Source organism: Aquarana catesbeiana, linkage group LG04, assembly GCF_042186555.1.
Source record: "Aquarana catesbeiana isolate 2022-GZ linkage group LG04, ASM4218655v1, whole genome shotgun sequence".
Lineage (NCBI taxonomy): Eukaryota > Metazoa > Chordata > Amphibia > Anura > Ranidae > Aquarana > Aquarana catesbeiana.
Genome location: NC_133327.1, coordinates 621,528,738 through 621,551,218, shown reverse-complemented (window position 1 = coordinate 621,551,218; position 22,481 = coordinate 621,528,738). Strand labels below are relative to the sequence as shown.

The 22,481-nt window shown below is 45.4% G+C and overlaps 1 protein-coding gene across 1 annotated transcript in view; it reads right to left on the bottom strand.

Moving 5' to 3' along the window:
- TMEM63A (transmembrane protein 63A) overlaps window positions 1–22,481 on the bottom strand; it is a 122,306-nt gene that overhangs the window by 49,084 nt on the left and 50,741 nt on the right. Inside the window, exons 8-11 of the mRNA XM_073628313.1 lie at window positions 19,367–19,475; window positions 14,662–14,732; window positions 6,430–6,510; window positions 4,380–4,503 (exon numbers count right to left, since the gene is read on the bottom strand). Coding sequence (XP_073484414.1) covers window positions 4,380–4,503; window positions 6,430–6,510; window positions 14,662–14,732; window positions 19,367–19,475 — 385 coding nt within the window. The remainder of the gene's footprint in view (window positions 1–4,379; window positions 4,504–6,429; window positions 6,511–14,661; window positions 14,733–19,366; window positions 19,476–22,481) is intronic.

Genomic DNA, 22,481 nt, shown 5'->3' with positions numbered 1-22,481 from the left:
TCTAAAGAGAGAGATTAAAGCAGAAACGGTTTTCTCTCAGACTTTTTTTCTAATGGAAAATCCACACAGACCTGTCTGAATGAGGCAGGAAGAAATAGCAAAGGCTACTGTTCTGCAAATTTCAACTTTAGCTGTTGAGCTATGTAAACACCAGATGCTTAAAGAAGCCTAAAGCTTTGCCTGCTGGATGATCTTGAAGTACAATACAAGACACAGGCTTGATATTCATAGACTCTGGATTATAGGCTATAACCCTAATCGGAGTCCTCAGCTTTGTAGCAAGTAATGCAGAACAACACATGAACAGAGGAGAGTGTCGCCTACGTTCAGTACTGTACTGAATTTACAGATAAGTCAAAATTCCTTTTATCTTAATCATACCGTACAGGACACAGGCTTGATATTCTTAGACCCTGGGATATCCCCAGGCAAAGAATAAAAAAGGTGTTCAACAATAAGGCAAACAGAACTGTGCCAACAAATGGAAAAATAACAAGTGAAAACAACCAAACTCAGAGTGCTAATGCAAGAACCTTGCAGATGAAGAGGATCACTAGCTTCTCATTGATGAGTGTGCCCTTTTACTTTGGCAAATGTAAGTGGTTTCCACACCCAAGCGACTGCCTGTTTCATGCTGATAAAGATACGAGTGACAAGCTTGTGTTCCTGATAGAGGATGTTATCTATTGGCTTGTGTAATAGGACTTCCCAGGGGTCTTTGAATCTAGCAAAAACACATTTGAGATCTCCCAAAAGCATGTGGGGAAATATGTTATGGTCTGATGAAACAAAGGTTGAACTCTTTGGCTATAATTCCAAAAGATATGTTTAGTGCAAAAAAGACACATCACATAAAGAACACCATACCCACCGTTAAGCATGGTGGTGGCAGCCTCATGCTTTGGGGCTGTTTTTCTTCAGCTGAAACAAGGGCCTTAGTCAAGGTAGAGGGAATTATGAAGAGTTGCAAATACCAGTCAATAATGGCACAAAACCTTAAGGCTTCTGCTAGAACACTGAACATGAAGAGGAACTTCATCTTTCGGCATGACAACGACCCAACATCCAAATCAAAAAAGGAATGGCTTTACCAGAAGAAGATTCAAGTTTTGAAATGGCCCAGCCAGAGCCCAGACCTGAATGCCATTGAAAATCTTTGGGGTGATCTGAAGAGGGCTGTGACAGATTTGGAGTGTTTTTGTGAAGAAGAGTGGGCAAATAGTGGCAAGTCAAGATGTGCCATGCTGATATGCTGATTTAAAAGGTGCTTCAACAAAGTATTAGTATAAGGGTGTGCAGTCTATGGGACACGAACATGAATAATCAAAAGTGCTAATTTTAAAGGCTTATATGCAAGTTATTGTCATAAAAAGTGTTTGGGGACCTGGGTCCTGCCCCAGGGGACATGGATCAATGCAAAAAAAAGTTTTAAAAATGGCCGTTTTTTCGGGAGCAGTGATTTTAATAATGCTTAAAGTGAAACAATAAAAGTGTAATATTACTTTAAATTTCGTACCTGGGGGGTGTCTATAGTATGCCTGTAGAGGGGCGCATGTTTCCCATGTTTAGAACAGTCTGACAGCAAAATGACATTTCAAAAGGAAAAAAAGTCATTTAAAACTACTCGCGGCTATTAATGAATTGCCGGTCTGACAATACACATAAAAGTTCATTGATGAAAACGGCATGGGAATTCCCCACAGGGGAACCCCGAACCAAAATTAAAAAAAAAAATGATGTGTGGGGTCTCCCTAAATTCCATACCAGGCCCTTCAGGTCTGGTATGAATAATAAGGGGAAACCCGGCCAGAATTAAGAAAAAAAAAAAATGGCGTGGGGTCCGCCCAAAAATCCATACCAGACCCTTATCTGAGCACGCAACCTGGCAGGCCGCAGGAAAAGAGGGGGGACGAGAGAGAGTGCCCCCCCCTCCTGAACCGTACTGGGCCCCATGCCCCTCAACATTGGTAGGGTGTTTTGGGGTAGCTCCCCAAAACACCTTGTCCCCATGTTGATGGGGACAAGGGCCTCATCCCCACAACCCTTACCCGATGGTTGTGGGGGTCTGCAGGCGGGGGGCTTATCGGAATCTGGAAGCCCCCTTTAACAAGGCGACCCCCAGATCCCGGCCCTCCCCCCTGTGTGAAATGGTAAGGGGGTACCCTACCCTTTCACAAAAAACCTGTCAAAAATGACAAGAGACAGTTTTTGACAATTCCTTTATTTAAATGCTTCTTCTTTCTTCTATCTTCCTTCGGTTTCTTCCTCCATCTTCTTCTTCTTCTGGTTCTTCCTCCGGTGTTCTCATCCGGCATCATCCTCCGCAGCGTCTTCTTCCCTTCTTCTCCTTGGGCCGCTCCGCATCCATGATGGCATGGAGGGAGGCTCCCGTTGTGTGACGCTTCTCTTCTGACGGTTCTTAAATAACAGGGGGGGCGGGCCACCCGGTGACCCCACCCCCCTCTGACACACGGGGACTTGACAGGGACTTCCCTGTGGCATTCCCCGTGACGTCAGAGGGGGCGGGGTCACCCATTACGTAACCCCGCTCCCTTCTGACGTCACGTAGACTGCGGGGTCTGGTATAGATTTTGAGGGAGACCCCACGCCATTTTTTTTTTTTTAATTTTGGCCGGGGTTCCCCTTAATATCCATACCAGACCTAAAGGGCCTGGTATGGAATTTAGGGGGACCCCCCCGTCATTTTTTTTTTAAATTTTGGTTCGGGGTTCCCCTGTGGGGAATTCCCATGCCGTTTTTATCAATGAACTTTTATGTGTATTGTCGGAACAGCCAATGTTCGAGTCGAACATGAGTTCGACTCGAACTCGAAGCTCATCCCTAATCATGGGGTTCCCTGCATATTTAATAGAAAGCGGATTGTAGTAAAACTGAGTTTGTAACACCAGCGATAACCCTGGGGGTTTTCCAACCTGATGGGGGGGCAATTTAATATCTGCGGAAGTGGAAGATGTGGAGATATTAAGCCTGCTGAGTCCAAGATAGTGATGTATGTACCAGTATGGAGGGATTCATAGGACAGAGAGAGGGGAACAAGATTAGTGTAGAGCATGGTTTGCTTAAAGATTGAATGTATAAACGCATACTAATTAGGATACACAAATAGTGTAAAGCAAGTAACAGATATTTTGCTTCATACTTGATGTGGGACTACAGTAATGGTGAAAGGCTACAGAGTGACCTGTCAATGTTGATGGACTCTATAAAGGGTAAGGGCCTTGCCTGTCACGATGGGCATCCCCCCCCCCAAAGAAGTCTTCAGGGTCTGTGTTCCATATTGATGGACTATGACTCTGGACCTGCATAGCACCCTGCAGCTAACAACACACATAGCGCCAAGTGCTATGTGCCCACAGAAAAAGGAACATTACAGGCCATCCATGCAGTGTGTAGTCCGGGTATAACTCCAGAAGTTTTAACAAGGTAGTACCAATTCAGATGCACTGCTTCTATTGTTGTATTAGAAGACAATGATGTGTTGATTGAAGAGTTAAAGAATTTAAAGTAGAATTCTAAACTAGTAAAGCTAAGAGTGAGAAGAAGACACAGGCAAAAACCTGAGAACTTGAAAAGCAGGATAGAGTTATTGGGGAGAAGAGGGGCACCCAGGGGGCGAGTCCTTAAAGTGGATTTTCACCCATTTATAACCCGAAAGTCCCTCCTGTCCACCCCTCCTCTGCTTCCTATATAGATGCTTTTTTTATTTTTTTTGAAAAAGGGTCCAGTCCTGTATCCAATACATATACATGTCATTCACCTAGACCAGCAGTCCCTCCTTGTACTGTAGCTCCTAGGATATGTACATCACATATGCCAGGAGGCCTTAGTGTTTCATCAACAGAGGTGGAGGGAGGCGGGACAGGCAGCGTGTCATTGGGAGGCCCACCGGCTGAACCAAAAAGAGCTAGCAGGATTACCAATGACATCACACAGAAACATGGTGGTACGGAACCCCAGTGTCAGCTGCTGAGAAAAGGATCTCAGCAGAACACCACTGGACCTGCTGGGTAGGCGAGTATACAAACTGTGGAGAAGCCACAAGGTAAGCAGGGGTAAAAAAAAAAAAAAAGGTTGGAAAGCTGAAGATCTGCTTAAAAGCTTTGCCAGTGCCCACACTCACCTGGCTAGCAAAGTGAGAAAATATAAAAAAAATATAAATTATACACAAAAACATCATGCATTCCATTTTAAGCGTACCTATAATACAGTTAAAAATTATATGCATGTTTGAGCTTTTTTCCAGAAATAAAATATAACAAGTCAGTGTGCAGTTCAACTTTCCAGATTCAATCCAGATCTAAAATATTCATTTTGAATGGTTGGACCCTTTAAATAAATAAAAAATAAAATCTCTGTACCCTCTCACACCCGGGTGTCACACAGCAGCAGAACTGCCCGCAGGGCTTCGGGTTTAATAATGCATGCTCTCCAGTTTTGTCGAGGAGATCGTTGAAATAGCCCAGACTCTTTTCAGCTTTCCTCCTGAGGATGAAATGGGAAAAAATCCTTTTGTTTTAGTTTCCATGCATGGGAAATGCATTTAACGGTTTTAAACGGAACATTTCATTGGGCTTTATTTATGATTTGTAACTAAAAATTTGGGTCCAGACAAAACCTTACCTACAGTCATTACATTTACCCACAGAATCCATTGGGTGGTCAGCTGTTCATTCTACATATCACTCTATTAGTTTGTAAGTTTGGCCTCCACTACTAAGGCTGATGAAGAGCAATCTTGAAGCTGGCCACAAATCACCAGCATCAGGATCATGAAAAGACTTCATTGCCAGTCTCAATGAAACTGCTAACAGGGCTGGCAATATGTCGCTCCTGAATTGCCCTGTCCTTAGAGTGTGGGATTCGGCACTACTCAGGACCAGAAAGGAAGCAATAGCACCGGAGTGTGTGAAAGGCTCTCTCAAGTGACTATGTCACTGCTGATGTGTCGGTAGCACTAAAAATGCCTAAAGTAGAGCTCTGGGCAGAATCCAAAATGACATGGGTCTGTCCCTACCTGTTGCTAGTAATAACCCAGCAGTTTTTCTTCTTCTGAGTACCCCCTATAACAGCGGTCTCCAAACTGAGGCCCTTTGCATGCCATTATCCGTCCCTCCGGGCACTTTTCTTTCCATTGATTCCTCTCACTGACACAAACAATGGGGTTATATTACTGCTACTGACATCAACAATGGGGACCTATTCCTTCCACTGAAACAAATAGGGCACTATTCCTCCCGCTGACACCAATGATGGGACACGATTCTTCCCACTGACACCAGCGATGGGGCACTATTCCTCCCCTGAATGACAAAAGATACATTGTTTACTCCCACAGACACCAGGACAATTTCCACTCCCACTGGGCACAGGCCGGCCCCCCTAAAGTCTGAAGGACAGTAAACTGGCCCTTTGGTTAGAAAGCTTGGAGACCCCTGATAACAATAACTACTTATTGATCCTGCCAGTAGATCTGTTTATGTAACATTTTATGTTTGTCTGAGAGCTCCATCAGTACCACCAGTACATTGGGCTGTGAGCTCCATCAGTACCACCAGTACACTGGGCTGTGAGCTCCATCAGCACCACCAGTACACTGGGCTGTGAGCTCCATCAGTACCACGAGTACACTAGGCTGTGAGCTTCATCGGTACCATCATTACACTGGGCTGTGAGCTCCATCGGTACCACCAGTACACTAGGCTGTGAGCTCCATCAGTACCACCAGTACACTGGGCTGTGAGCTCCATCAGTACCACCAGTACACTGGGCTGTGAGCTCCATCAGTACCACCAGTACACTGGGCTGTGAGCTCCATCAGTACCACCAGTACACTGGGCTGTGAGCTCCATCAGTACCACCAGTACACTGGGCTGTGAGCTCCATCAGTACCACCAGTACACTGGGCTGTGAGCTCCATCAGTACACTGGGTTGTGAGTTGCATCAGTACTGCCAGTATATCAGTCTGAATTGCATCAGTACCAAAAGTACCCTAGGCTGTGAGATGCATCGGTACCACTAGTACTGTACACTAGTCAGAGCTGCATCAGTACCACCAGTACACCAGTCTGTGCGTTACAGCAGTACCACCAGTACACTAGATTGTCGGTTGCATCAGTACCACTAGTACAGTACTACTAGGTAATACTAGGCTGTGATTTGCATGAGTACCACCAGTACATTAGGCTGTGAGCTCCATCAGTACAAATGGTACACTAGACTGAGCTGCATTAGTACCAATAGTACATTAGTCTGAGAGCTGCACCAGTACCAGAAATGCTTGCACATGAGTACAGCAGTTTAAATGGCTATCTGGGTATTTATTAATTTTTTAAATATATAAGCAGGGGGTTAGGAATAAATGTAATCCATTGAGTAGGAATTTATGGTATATTTCTTACATACATTACCTTTCTCTGTTGATCCAGATTAGTTTAGAGACATCGTAGCACAAGTAGACATCGATCACTCGACAAGTGGGATACGCTTCACTAAAATAGAGACAAATAATGTTGTCAGTTTTAAACTGATTTAACTGTAGCACGTGCTCCCAAGTTTATGATTCAAAACGGGCATAGAAGTAATTCTAATATTGTCTGTACAAGGATAGGTCTGCAATTTGACCACATTGCTGCAACTCTTTAACTTCACTAAATTTGATAAACTGGGTCGCCCCTGAAAGAACTGCTGGTAGGAGGGAGAGGGTTGGGGCCAGGTAGGCACCAGTGTCAGTCTATGGCACAACTAGGGACCTGCGTGATTTTACTGCATTAGCTGTACGCAGTCTGTAGCCAAGCAAAGCAAGAGCTAGCTGAATAAGTAGATGTAGATTCTAACTGGATGGCATTCAGCTTTTGCCAACAATTGGCATTTTTTATATTTGTCATTTATTATCCTCTTTTGCAACTCAGTGCTGCTTAAAGCGAAACTCCAGCCCAAAATAACAAGAAAAAAAATGAACAGCACGAAACCAGCTTTGGCTGTAATATTTACCTTCAGTTCATGGATTTGTGGAACACATTCTGCAGATGCTGTTTAATTTCAGCAGAGAACAATCAGGTTTCCTGCCGTGCCAGACATGGTGGCAGTGCTGGATGGCAGAGCTGTGTAAAAGGCAGGCAGGATGGACAGAAATACATATAGAAGATAAAATTGCCCCCTCATAGGTATTTAATCTTCATATTTAGCAGTTTGCTTGAAGTTAAACTTTAAAAAGTTGCATCTTCAACTTTAATCAGAAGTCAGATTATTTTTTCTAATGGTAAGGACCCCAGAAAAATAGGATTTTTTAAAACAGCTTACCTGTAAAATCCTTTTCTTTCGATGGACATCACGGGACACAGAGCCACAGTAATTACTGATGGGTTATATAGGTATCACTGGTGATTGGACACTGGCACACCCTATCAGAAAGTTCAACCCCCTATATAATCCCTCCCCTTGCAGGGATACCTCAGTTTTTACGCCCGTGTCTTAGGTGATGGACGTGTAAAGATGTCCTGTGCTGAGCTCCAAAGGGAATATCCTATATCCTATACTGGGGCAGGCCAGGCGAACCGGATCCATTCAAAGTGTCCTTTCGTGGCCGAATTGGATGGTACCCGGGCCTCGTGTCCGAAGAAACAAGGTTTTACCTGTAACGCTTCTCTTTTTAGAGAGCTGGACCCCGCATATTAGAAAATGGTTTTTCTAGCCTAATTTCTAGCCGGGTGCTTTACAGGCCCAGAACTGTGGATCTCCCTATTCGTAGGGGGCCCCAGCCTCTGACGTTTTTTTCAAACGGAGCCCACCGTGAGAGGTGAAGATTGGGTCTGTATAACAGAACCCTGCGGCTGGATAAGGTAAGAGGAGATTCCACAGAATTTTTTAATTCTAGTAGGTTTTCTCCTTTAAGGTAAATGCATGCTATGCCTATTGTGACCACCGGGGGCTGCCAAGAGCACATACCTTCACATGCTGATGTCGGTCTCAGTGTTCTCATGCTGCACAGCGTCTCCGGCCGCCTCCAGGTAGGATGGGATGGGGTGATTTCTCCAGTACGAATGTTCCCCCCAGGCTAGGGGGAGGCCACAGGTGTCTGTAAAGCGGTTGTACACCGCTCGAGCGCCGCCATTTACAGGCACATCACTACCGGCCTCTCTCCTTCCTCCCCCTCCCCCAGCCTTCCTCCATATTATTTCCGGAGGGTCGGCCAGCGCAGGAAGCTATCAGAAGGTTCAACCCCCTATATAATCCCTCCCCTTGCAGGGATACCTCAGTTTTGTAGCCAAGCAAAATAGTGTATTAGAAGAGGGGCGGGACCTCTGTGTCCCGTGATGTCCATCGAAAGAAAAGGATTTTACAGTTAAGCTGTTTTAAAAAATCCTATTTTCTTTCTCGAACATCACGGGACACAGAGCCACAGTAATTACTGATGGGATGTCCCAGAGCAATGCTACCTGAGGGGGGGGGGGGACCACGACCAAGTAGGGTGCAATCAGACCTGAGGACCCTGTACCGCTGCCTGCAGCACACTACGCCCAAAGGCGATATCCTCATGCCTTCTCACATCCACCTGATAGAATCTGGTGAATGTATGGACTGAAGACCAGGTTGCGGCCTTGCAGATCTGAGCCATAGAGGCCTGGTGATGCACTGCCCAAGAAGCACCAATAGCCCTTGTGGAATGTGCCCTGATCTGAAACGGAGGAATCCTCTGTTTCAAACCATAAGCCTGAATAATCAACTGTCGAATCCATTTAGAAATGGTTGATTTTGATGCTGCCTGTCCTCTATTGGGACCCTCTGGCAGCACGAACAAAACATCCGTCTTGCGAATCTGAGCAGTTGTCTCGAGATAGGGCTTGACTGCTCTTACTACATCCAACGAATGTAGTGATCTCTCTTCCGGAGAACAGGGATCTGGAAAAAAGGAAGGCAGAACAATGTCTTGGTTTAAATGAAAATCAGAAACCACCTTTGGTAAAAAACTAGGATGAGGGCGTAGTACCACTCTATCCTTGTGTACAATCAAATAAGGCTCCTTACAGGAAAGGGCTGCTAATTCTGATACTCTTCTAGCAGAAGAAATGGCTACCAGAAAAATTAAAGTAGAGTTCCACCCACTTTTACAACTCTTTAGCACCCCTCACTAAACTGTGCACTGTAAACGAATTGGATATTTTTTTATTTCTTTTGTCAGCACCTACTGTATATCTGCTGTATTCATTTTTCACTTCCTCTTCCCTGGCCGTGGCCCATTGCATAATTTCCTATTTGCAATGCCTTCTGGGAAGAGGCGGCAACTTCCTCTGACACTGCCGTTGCTATGGAAACCTGACCTGAAACCTATTACACTGCTTGTACTGCACTGAGCATGTGCGAGATCTGCAAGGATGAGATCCAGGAAGAAATACCGTCTGGCTTCAGATGCCCACACTTAAGATGGCCAAGGCCTGCTGTAAGTTTATAAAATAACAAACTACTGCTATAAACTAACAAAACAGACCTTAGTTTATAGACTAACTTTACTACAATACATTAAGCTTGTGTATTATAGGGGTATTTTTATTTAAAAAGTATAATTTCGGCTGGAACACCACTTTAACTTCCTTGTCAACAAGATCAAAGGAATCTGACTTATTGGTTCAAAAGGCTGTTTCTGTAACACAGACAGAACCAAGTTCAAGTCCCAGGGGTTTAGGGGCACCCTAACCGGAGGATTAAGACGCGTCACCCCCTGCATAAAGTTTCGGACCAAAGAATGCGAAGCAAGTGGCCATTGAAATAATACTGATAAGGCCGAGACCTGGCCCTTCATGGTACTCAAGGACAGCTTCATCTCTAAACCCAATTGTAGAAAATCAAGAATTCTACCTATCACATATTTTCTGGAATGCCAACCCCTGGATTTACACCAGGATACATAAGCTTTCCAGACTCTATGATAAATCATTCTGGAAGCTGGCTTCCTTGCATTGATCAAGGTAGATATCACAGAACCTGAAAGCCCACGACTCTTCAGAACATGGGTCTCAATAGCCAAACCATCAAATTTAGCCTTTGTAAGGCAGGATGGAACACTGCACCTTGAGATAACAGGTCTGGGTGTACCGGTAGTGTCCACGGGGAACCCACCGTCATCCTTACTATTTCCACATACCACGTCCTTCTGGGCCAAGCGGGGGCCACCAGAAGTACTGACTTCCTTTCCTGCCTGATCCTGCGAAGAAGTCGCGGCAGTAGCAGAATAGGCGGGAATGCATAAATCAGTGAGAACCGATGCCACGGAATCACCAACGCATCCGTCCCGCATGCAAGAGGATCTCTTGTTCTTGCCACAAATCTGTCTATCTTTTTGTTGAATCGGGATGCAAAGATATCTACATCTGGGACCCCCCATCTTTGGCATATGTTCCAAAAGAAGTCGGGATATAGAGACCATTCCCCTGGAAGTAACTTCTGGCGACTTAAATAGTCCGCCTACCAGTTCTCTATCCCTGGAATGAAAACTGCCGATATGCATGGCACATGCCTCTCTGCCCAGACTAAGATCTGGTTCACCTCTTTTTGAGCAGCTCGGCTCCTGGTGCCTCCCTGATGATTGACATAGGCCACTGCTGTGGCATTGTCGGACTGGATCCTGACCGGGCAACCCTGTAGCCTGATAGTCCAGGCCTTTAGGGCTAGACATACCGCACAGATTTCCAAAATGTTGATGGGCAAGGTCCTCTCTGTCTTGGACCATACCCCCTGAACTGCAGACTGTTCCAGAACTGCTCCCCAACCTGACAGACTGGCATCTGTTGTTACCACCGTCCAGGTAACCGGCAAAAAGGATTTCCCCTGCTGCAGGTTTTCGGGAATGAGCCACCAATTGAGGCTCTGAGGCACCGCATGAGACAGGTGCATCGGAAAGTCTAATGTCTGAACCTTCATGTTCCAGGCTGACAGAATACTGTGTTGCAGCAGTCTTGAATGAAACAGCATAAGGCACTGCTTCGAATGAAGACACCATCTTCCCTAGCAGCCTCATACAAAGGCGGACAAAAGGACCCTTCTTGGTCCTGACTGCTAGAATCAGCTCCCTTAAAGCAGTGATCTTTGCCTGCGGTAGAAATACTTTCTCCTGACTTGTATCTATGATCAGACCTAAATACTCCAGTCTTCTTACTGGTTTTGGGAAAGATTTTTCTAGGTTGAGGATCCAACCTAGGTGTTCCAGATACTTGACTGTGGTTCTCAAGTTCCCATTCAAGGAGGCTACCGACCGGTCTATCAGTAGCAGGTCGTCTAGGTATGCTATGACAGCTATACCCTGAGCCCTTAATCTGGCCAGAGGAGGGGCCAAGACCTTTGTGAACACTCGAGGTGCAGTGGCTATCCCAAAAGACAGAGCCACAAACTGGAAATGGCGCCCTCCTATCTTGAAGAGCAGAAACTTCTGATGAGCAAGAAAAATGGGCACATGCAGATTTGCATCTCTGATGTCTATCGATGCCAGAAATTCTCCTCCCTGCAGGGTGGAGACTATTGTCCGAATTGATTCCATGTGGAAGGACTGAATCCTTAGGAATCGGTTCAGATCCCTTAAATCCAGAATGGGTCTGACACCCCCATTTGGCTTTTGGACCGTAAAAAGGTTGGGGTAGAAGCCCAATCCCTGGTCCTTTGCGGGAAGCATCATAATGACCTCCTGCGACAAAAGTCGCTCTAACGCTAGAAGGAGCGATTGCTTCTTCTCTGGGTCTCTGGGGACACTTTAACTGAGGAACCGAGGAGAGGGAAATTCCTGAAACTCCAACTTGTACCCAAAGGTTACTGTGGAGATTACCCATCTGTCCTGGAAGTCCTCCTGCCAGAGCTCTGAGAACTGTTGCAGTCTTCCCCCACTCGAGCGAGCGGGGGCGCCCCTTCATGAAGAGGTCTTAGTGTTTTGCCTAGTAGGCTTCTTCCCCCAGGACTTCTTTTGTTCCTGGGGTTGACTCTTGTTTCTGAACCCAGACGGAGGAGGCCGTCGAGACTGCCTGGAGGCTGAAGCCCCTGGCGCTGGGGAAAGAGTCCGTTTGAAAGAGGGACGCTTACTCTTCTTCTTGACAGGTAAGAGAGTACTTTTCCCACCAGAGATCTTCTGGATATAGTCATCCAAGACTTCTCCAAACAACCTTGCACCACGAAATGGAAACCCAGCCAGCAGCTTCTTACATGGTGCTTCGGCTGACCAATTTTTCAACCATAGGATTCTACGTATATGCACCAACCCCAGTGAAAGACGAGAGGTTTGCATGATAGAATCTCTGATGGCGTCAACAACGTAACATAAGGCCGCAGGAACGTTAGCCAACCCCTGGGCCTGCTGTTCAGGCAATACTTTGATGACCTGCTTAACATGGTCTCTTAAGTATTGACAGACTCCGATTGCTTGTACTGCAGGTTGAGCCACTGAACCTGCCAAGGAGAAAACATCCTTCATTAGGGATTCCATCTTTTTATCTACAGGATCCCTGAGCATCTGAACATTGTCTACAGGACAAGTCAGACTATTATTTATGGAGGAAATGGCGGCATCAATGGCCGGTATTCCCCACATTTTTATAAACTTTTCTTCCATCGGATAAAGTGTTGAAAACATTTTCGGTGGAAAAAAACGTTTATCAGGGTGATCCCACTCAGAATAAATGAGCTTTTCAAGTAAATTATGAACAGGAAAAGCATGTGCTGTTTGAGGAGGCTTCAGTGACCCCAAAGAAGAAGAGGGTTCTTTAACTGATTCAGATACGGGCAACTTAAATGTGGAGCGGACCAATCCAGTAAGGATCTGCACTAAGACTTTCTCCTCCTGGGAAGTCGCGGAGGGTCCCTCTCCACCTGATTCCTCAGAAGAGGAATTATCTGTCCCATTCTGATCCTCTGAAAGGGATTCGTCTCCTTTATCCCAGAGCTCCTCTTCCTGAGGGTCTTGGGAAACAGAGGAAGGCCTAGTACGTTTTCTTCCACCGAGTGAAGATGTAATCACGGCCATTAATCTCTCCTCTAAACCACTAATGGTTGAGGAAAAAACCTCCTGTGTAATGTATACAGGGGCTGAAGTGTCGGAGGCAGGTATAGCCCCTGACCCCAATGGCTCCCTCTGGCTAGCCGTCCCTGGCCCCTCGGGGGGGGGGATGCTGCAGAAAGGGGGTCCTCAGAACCCGAACGAGATCCCCTAGAGTCTCTGGTTCTTGGGGTGTTTGAACCTCTTCTACCCATAGTGCAAAGCAACAAGGTGGAGGTATCACAAAATGAACACTGACTGCTGAGCGATGTAGTCCGGCTAAAAGCCCTGCTACCAAATGCCCAGTCTGTTGTTACCTTAATAAATGCTACCTAGGAGAATTCCTGTGTCCCACCTTACATGCGACCTGTCAGCTCTGTGTCCCTCCAAAGGCTGTGTGCACCTGTACAGAGTGCTTTAAATAGCCTGAAGCTGGCCTGTGTGGGCGTCTGAGCACCTGTGCTGACGTCCCGCGCCCCCCCCCCCTGAATTTTGAAAAAACGAGCGCTTCCCCCGCTGGCCGACCCTCCGGAAATAATATGGAGGAAGGCTGGGGGAGGGGGAGGAAGGAGAGAGGACAGTAGTGATGTGCCTGTAGCCTGTAAATGGCGGCGGCGGCGCTCGAGCGGTGTACAGCCGCTTTACAGACACCTGTGGCCTCCCCCTAGCCTGGGGGGGAACATTCGTACAGGAGAAATCACCCCATCCCATCCTACCTGGAGCCGGCTGGAGACGCTGTGCAGCGTGAGAACACTGAGGCCGACATCAGCATGTGAAGGTATGTGCTCTTGGCAGCCCCCGGTAGTCACAATAGGCATAGCATGCATTTGCCTTAAAGGAGAAAACCTACTAGAATTAAAAAAAATTCTGTGGAATCTCCTCTTACCTTATCCAGCCGCAGGGTTCTGTTATACAGACCCAATCTTCACCTTTCACGGTGGGCTCCGTTTGAAAAAAACGTCAGAGGCTGGGGCCCCCTACGAATAGGGAGATCCACAGTTCTGGGCCTGTAAATCACCCGGCTAGAAAAACCAATTTTCTAATATGCGGGGTCCAGCTCTCTAAAAAGAGAAGCGTTACAGGTAAAACCTTGTTTCTTCGGACACGAGGCCCGGGTACCATCCAATTCGGCCACGAAAGGACACTTTGAATGGATCCGGTTCGCCTGGCCTGCCCCAGTATAGGATATAGGATATTCCCTTTGGAGCTCAGCACAGGACATCTTTACACGTCCATCACCTAAGACACTTGCGTAAAAACTGAGGTATCCCTGCAAGGGGAGGGATTATATAGGGGGTTGAACTTTCTGATAGGGTGTGCCAGTGTCCAATCACCAGTGATACCTATATAACCCATCAGTAATTACTGTGGCTCTGTATCCCGTGATGTTCGAGAAAGAAATGATATTTAGTCCTTACCGATAATGCAATGTGAGAGTGGGAAGTAAGGTGCAACTCCAAGTTCAATCAAAATTCCCTAGGATGCTTAAATGTCTATGGACGCACACAGCATGGCTTGGAAGCATCAGGTGTCCCCTTAGCACAAAGCTCTTTTTTTATTTTACTTTAAAAAAAAGGAAGAAGGTGGTTTAGCATTACTTAAAGGCACATAAACACAATTCCTCACATACGTAAAGTGTTTCTTGATAGAGTCCCTTTTGGTATCATGTGGCAGTCCTGTGACAAACAACGTCTGTTTCACCTGTCCAAAAAAAAAAACAACATGTAAAAGTCTAGGCACAAGCATCTTTTTTAGAAGTCAAATACATTTTTATACTCTTGGTGTCACACCCAACCCTTTTTATGCTCCACGGCACCTCTGTGATCCACAGGAGAAGTACAGCCAAACGAGCTTTGGCTGTACTTCTTTAAAGTTCTTTTGCCTTCAGGTGCATTTGTATATCCTATAAAAGTGTATGTATTCAACCTACGCATCCATGTATCAGACAATGGGGTTGATTTACTAAAGGCAAATCCACTTTGCACTACAAGTGCACTTGAAAGTGCAATCGCTGTAGATCGCTGTAGAGCTGGGGGGGAAGCTCTGAAATGAAGGGAAGCTCTGCAGATTTTATCATCCAATCACATGTAAGCAAAAATGCTGTTTTTTTATGTTCCTTGCACGTCCCCCTCAGATCTACAGCGACTGCACTTCCAAGTGCACTTGTAGTGCAAAGTGGATTTACCTTTAGTAAATAACCCCCAATGTGTTTCGATTGTTCTAGTGAACCCCCTTCATCTGGATTTTAAAGTGGTTGTAAAGGCTCAAGGTTTTTTACCTTCATGCATTCTATGTATGAAGGTAAAAAAACCTTCTGTGTGCAGCAGCCCCCCCGAACCCCATCTTGATCGAGTGATGTGCAAGAGAGCAGCTCCCCCGGGTCTCTTTGGCTGAGACAGCAGCGGAAGCCATTGGTTCGCGCTACTGTCTGTCACAGCCAGTGAACCAATGAGGAGAGAGTGGGGGAGGGACTGAGCCATGCTCTATGTGTAAATGGACAAAGAGCAGCTGATTAGAAGCAAGCCTGCTCGAGGGCCCCCACAGCAAGCTGCTTGCTGTGGGGGCACTTGGTAGGAGAGAAGAGCCAGCGGGGGACCCAAGAAGAAGAGGATCAGGGCTGCTCTGTGCAAAACCAGTGCATGAAGCAGGCAAGTATGACATGTTTGTTATGTAAAAAAAAATCTGGCTTTTCTATACTGTATTTATCAGCGTATAACATGCACTTTTTTCCCCTTAAAATCAGGGGGAAATCGTGGGTGCGTGTTATACGCCGATCCCCCGCTGATTGTGAGCGGAGGAGCGAGCGCCGCCGATATACATACATAGCAGAGTGTACTCGGCTAGGCTCGGCTAGTTCTGCTCAGTCATGCCTAGTCCCTCCCTATGATGAACATAACACAGGGACTGGGCATGACTGTGAGCGGAGCTAGCCGAGTACACTCGGCTATGTATGTATATGGGCAGCGCTCGGCTCCGCTCACAGTCACGCCCAGTCCCGCCATTAGACCTGTGTTATGTCCATCATAGGGCGGGACTGCGGGAGGAGCCGAGAAGAGCCGAGAGGAGCAGAGATACACAGGACTGGCTCTGTCTATCTCGGCGGTGCCATATTTAAACTGCAGTGACACTGACAAGTCATTGCAGTTTAACTGCAGCCTGGGCAAGGCTGCAAATGACACTGACAAGGCTGCAGATGGACACTGATAAGGCTGCATTGATGGGCATTTAAATGTAAGTTTTTTCCCTTAAAAAGTTTTTTCCCTTAAAATTCCCTCCTAAACTTGGAGTGCGTGTTATACGCCGATAAATACAGTAAATTATAATTGTCAAGGAGGATCATTTGCAGACTAATCAGGAATTAAATACATGAAATTAAATTAATTGAATTCACCCAGAAGAGCTTTTCATCCTGTGCACTCCCACAAATTGAATCCACAATAAGTTTGATCTCTAGTAGACTGAATATCATCCAATTTAAAGTCCCGATTATAGGATGCCACTAGAACCTCTAAAACACACACTGGCTGATTAATGGATAATGATACGTTTTATCTGGGCTTTACCAATGGCTTGGTACTTACCTTTTTGATCCAGCAGGCATTTAATGACTCTTTGGTGCCATTTTTGAGTGTCTGCATTGGTGTGGGGGCATTTTGGTGGAAAGGGGTCCACTTGGCACCATGTTACACCCCAATACAGATGTAATATATAACCTGGTGTAGTAGATTTAGCTAGCCCTTAATCCAGATCTGCTCTACAGTAAATGGCATAACTTGCAGCACCCACAAAACCTTCTGCGACATTACCAGCACTACCAGAACCAATCCAATTGTGTGAACATCTCACCACTACACTGACAGCTAATCCCTCTACAGATCCCTCTGCTAAACCCCAGTGCTTGCCTCCAGCCTTACAACTTGCATACTTGCCTTCTGCACCACCCAATGACATTTTCTACTTCTGGGAAGCAGCACAGACATATGAAATTCACAAAGAGCATCACAGACACGTATTAGAAATATGTCTCACAGTAGTGTGGCAAAATGAACAACATGCAAAAGATTCAAGTACATCAGCAAGGTTTACATGAATCTGCTGCAGAATAGTCTCAGATGTATTTTGTCCCAAGCAGAAATTTGTCTGTGACACAATACTTATACATGAGACACAATTTATTCTAACCTGGAAGAGGTCTTCTTTACCTCCGCTTTTTTTATCACCGATATGCCAGAATTTGTCGCAACAACAGGCATATAGAAACTACAAAAAATTTGGGCATACACCGATATGAATAATGAAAATGTCGCACAGGTTTCCTGAATTTTTCCGGAATTTGGCACAAGTCTTCCAACTACATACAAACCTCCAGAAATAGGTCTTAAATGCCTCATTGGATCACATCCAAATACACTATATTACCAAAAGTATTGGGACGCCTGCCTTTACACACACATGAACTTTAATGGCATCCCAGTCTTGGTCCGTAGGTTTCAATATTGAGTTGGCCCACCCTTTGCAGCTATAACAGCTTCAACTCTTCTGGGAAGGCTGTCCACAAGGTTTAGGAGTGTGTCTATGGGAATTCCATTCTTCCAGAAGCGCATTTGAGGTCAGGCACTGATGTGGATGAGAAGGCCTGGCTCACAGTCTCCGCTCTAATTCATCCCAAAGGTGTTCTATAGGGTTGAGGTCAGGACTCTGTGCAGGCCAGTTAAGTTCCTTCACCCCAAACTCGCTCATCCATGTTTTTATGGACCTTGCTTTGTACACTGGTGCTCAGTCATGTTGGAACAGGAAGGGGCCATCCCCAAACTGTTCTCATAAAGTTGGGAGCATGAAATTGTCCAAAATGTCTTGGTATGCTGACGCCTTAAGTGTTCCCTTCACTGGAACTAAGGGGCCAAGCCCAACTCCTGAAAGACAACCCCTACCTCACCAAATGATTTGGACCAGTGCACAAATTAAGGTCCATAAAGACATTGATGAGTAAGTTTGGGGTGGAAGAACTTGACTGGCCTGCACAGAGTCCTGACCTCAACCCAATAGAAAACCTTTGGGATAAATTACAGCGGAGACTGCGAGCCAGGCCTTCTCGTCCACATCAGTGCCTGAACTCACAAATGCGCTTCTGGAAGAATGGTCAATTATCCCATAGACACACTCCTAAACCTTGTGGACAGACTTCCCAGAAGTGCAACAAAAGTGTTTGGAAAAACACTGCTTAGGTTTGTTTTCTCTTGCATATTTTCTCCTAATATGTATAGTATGAACGTATATACTCTAAGGCAGCTTTTCTCAACTTCACAGGTATTCTAATCCCAATTCACCTGAGGCCTTGTTTTCATGGACGAATTTAGGTGTAAACCCGTGCAAGGGCCCGCAAGGGAGATGCTGAGATGTTCCATACATCCATGTGCAGGTCGATAAAGACATGGATGAGCGAGTTTGGGGTAGAGGAACTTGACTGGCCCGCACAGAGTCCTGCCAACTTGATAGAACACCTTTGGGATGAATTAGAGTGTTGACAGCGAGTCAGCAAATGTCTGATTTCACAAATGCGCTTCTGGAAGAATGGTCAAACATTCCCATAGACACACTCCTAAACCTTGTGGACAGCCTTCCCAGAAGAGTTGAAGCTGTTATAGCTGCAAAAGGTGGACCAACTCAATATTGAACTCTACGGACTAAGACTGGGATGCCATTACAGCTCATGTGCGTGTAAAGATAGGCGTCCCAATACTTTTGGTATTATAGTGTATGTTCTTATCATTTTTCTATGGTTCAAAAAACTAAACAAAAAAAACACAACAATAATGGTAACTTAAAGTAAAACTCTAAGATTTCTCTATATAAATAAATAAATATTAGGTAATTTTTAAATCTCTTAAATTTTTCTACAGTTTTCTACGGATTTGGATGCGTTTTTTTTTTTTTCCCTCCTGCTTGTGTCCCTAGCATGGAAATGTCACCTCATTTCCTGTTCCAGAGATACAACAGGAAAGGAGAAAAGATCTATTAAAAGTGAGAGTAAATGCCTTAGACAAACTAAAACGAACAAGTGTCCCCACTGCAAGATTCCACTTCATCTTCTGTTCTGGTGACAACTATAAAATTTTGTCCAGCAAACGTGAAATGCACAAGAAGTCTTCATGGCAATCAAAAGTAGCTCTTTTTTGCATATATACACATTGGCATGGCTCTTTCTCAAGCTCAGATACTCCAAGTGTTCATCACACTGCTGGAAATTTAAATTTATGATGATGGATACAAATCTGGAGGTCATAACTTGGGGGGGGGGGGGGGAATCCATTACCCAGCACTGATTCTGCACATACCGTATCTTCATTTTTGTACTTGATGGCAGATGTATGATGTCTCATGAGGAAGACTATGATAATCAGGAAGACCACCCCGACAACCGTATGAAGCCATAGGAGGTTGTCACTGCAAACACAACAAATAATCAACAATTTATAAAAAATAAAGTGAGCTATAGAAACACATTTCTGTCTTGACATAAAACACGAAGCTTATATAAAAGGTAACAGTCCTTTAAAGTGGACCTACAAACAACCAATAACCCAGCTAAAATACAAATGTGTTGATAGTTTTATCCGCAGAATACACTCACCGGCCACTTTATTAGGTACACCTGTTCAAATTGCTAATCGGCCAATCACATGGCAGCGACTCAATTCATTTAGGCATCTAGATGTGGTGAAGACAACTTGCTGAAGTTCAAACCGAGCATCAGAAGGGGGAAGAAAAGTGATTCAAGTGGTGACTTTGAACGTGGCATGGTTGTTGGTGCCAGACGGGCTGGTCTGAGTATTTCAAAAACTACTGGGATTTTCATAAGCAACCATCTCTAGGGTTTACAGAGAATGGTCCGAAAAAGAGAATATCCAGTGAGGGGCAGTTGTGTGGATGAAAATTCCTTGTTGATGTCAGAGATCAGTAACTCAGATAACCACTTGTTACAACCAAGGTATGCAGAAGTACTATCTTTTGAATGCATAACACGGCAAAACTTGAAGCAGATGGGCTACAAAAGCAGAAGACCACACCGGGTGCCACTCCTGTCAGCTAAGAACAGCAAGCTGAGGCTACAATTCACACAGGCTCACCAAAATTCGACAATAAAAGATTGGAAAAACGTTGCGTGGTCTGATGAGTCTGGATTTCAGTTGCGACATTCAGATGGTGGGGTCAGAATTTGGTGTAAAACAACATGAAAGCATGGATCCATCCTGCCTTGTATCGAGGGTTCAGGCTGGTGGTGGTGTAATAGTGTGGGGGATATTTTCTTGGCACACTTTGGGCCCCTTAGTACCAACTGAGCATCATTTAAACACCACGACCTACCTGAGTATTGTTGCTGATCATCCCTTTATGACTACAGTGTCCCCATCTTCTGATGACTACTTCCAGCAGGATAATGCACCATGTCACAAAGCTCAGATCATCTTGCCACTGGTTTCTTGAACATGACAATGAGGTCACTGTACTCCAATGGCCTCCACAGTCACCAGATCTCCATCCAATAGGGCACCTTTGGGATGTGGTGGAATGGGAGATTTGCATCATAGATGTACAGCCGATAAATCTGCAGCAACTGCGTGATGTTGTCATGACATTATGGACCAAGACAATCCATGCCACGAAGAATTAAGGCAGTACTGAAGGCAAAAGGGGTCTAGCAAGGTGTACCTAATAAAGTGGCCGGTGAGTGTAGATTTGCAATTCTGTTCAGTTAGTCTTGTGATCTAGACTCCTCTACCACACTTACACACTTCCTAAAACATATTACTTCTCTGTAACCTGCCTGCTTATTGGGCAGAAGAGATTGTTCAGATCCTACCATCCCATGTGACAGTGCTAGGTGCCTCATGATTGGCCCAGTAAAATTACAGGGGGCCAGGGAAAGAAGCCAATAACCTTTCCATAAATTATATCTTATTCACTTGCAATGTGCCTGGCAAATTTGAGTGTTCCAGAAAAAGTCAATTCCCTAATACAGCCCCCTACCCTCTTGTTGCATGTCAGTCTCTTCTTCTGAGAGTCTCTCTTTACCCTCTGTGCTGGTCCAGCTCCCCTGCCACACCCTTCACTTTCTTACATAACTGTAGCTGCTGGGGGAGGAGCGAATGGGAATAATAGAAAGTGTAACATAAGTGACAGCGCTGAGCCTGGTTGGGTTGCTGACAGTGGCGTCTCTAGCTTTCATATTTAGAGGGGACACATGGGGGGACAGGGACAAAAGGAGGGGGGCCAACCAAAAAATGCAAATATATATATATATATATATATATATATATATATATATATATATATATATATATATATATATATATATATATATATATACACACACACACACACACATTTTTATTCATTTTTTTTTCCAAGAATAGATTGCACTCCAGAGGTCTTGTTACAAATTCACCTTTGTTTTATTTGTGCAATATACAATACACTTGAGCGTCATTGTTTCAGTCCAACTACAGACTTTTATCAAGATGCAAAAAAAAGTCCCTAGGCGTACTTCCGAGAAGGAAGCTGGAGAGTCCCTTTAACATGACCCATAGCCATAGAGAAAAATTTGCATTATGAAGGGCCAACTATAATGAGCTAGCTTGTCTTGCAAGAAAAGCTGATTTAGACCTACTTCCATGAAAAACTACTAATGGCCCTTCGTAATGCTAATTTAAGTCTATAGTTGAAATGTACGTAATAATTTAAAATCCTCTACACAAGAACACTTTAACAGCATAATGGTAAACATTGCAAAATGAAGTGCAGCCTCACTGGTGCCCATCAATGCAGCCTCACCAGTGCCCATCATTGCAGCCGGATCAGTGCCCATCATTGCAGCCGGATCAGTGCCCATCATTGCAGCCGGATCAGTGCCCATCATTGCAGCCGGATCAGTGCCCATCATTGCAGCCGGATCAGTGCCCATCATTGCAGCCGGATCAGTGCCCATCATTGCAGCCGGATCAGTGCCCATCAATGCAGCCTGATCAGTGCCCTTCAATGCAGCCTGATCAGTGCCCTTCAATGCAGCCTGATCAGTGCCCTTCAATGCAGCCTGATCAGTGCCCTCCAATGCAGCCTCACCAGTGCCTTCAATGTAGCCTCACAAGTGCCCATCAATGCAGCCTCACAAGTGCAAGGTGGAGGGGGGCGAGCGCCGCCGGATTGCACAGAGCAGGGATCTCCCACTTTACCTGGCGGCCACTGTCATACAGACTACCGCCTCCTGGATGGGCTCCTATGATAGACTGCACACAGCAGCCTTGTCGTGTAAGAGGGAGATTTTTGTAATCCGGCGGTGCTGGGAACATCTGCTCACCCTAGGGTAGTAGTCAGCAGGACCCACAGCCTGTGGGTCCTGCTGAGAGCTGGCTGCGGACCTGTGGGTCCTGCTGGCCACTGATTTGTGGGTCC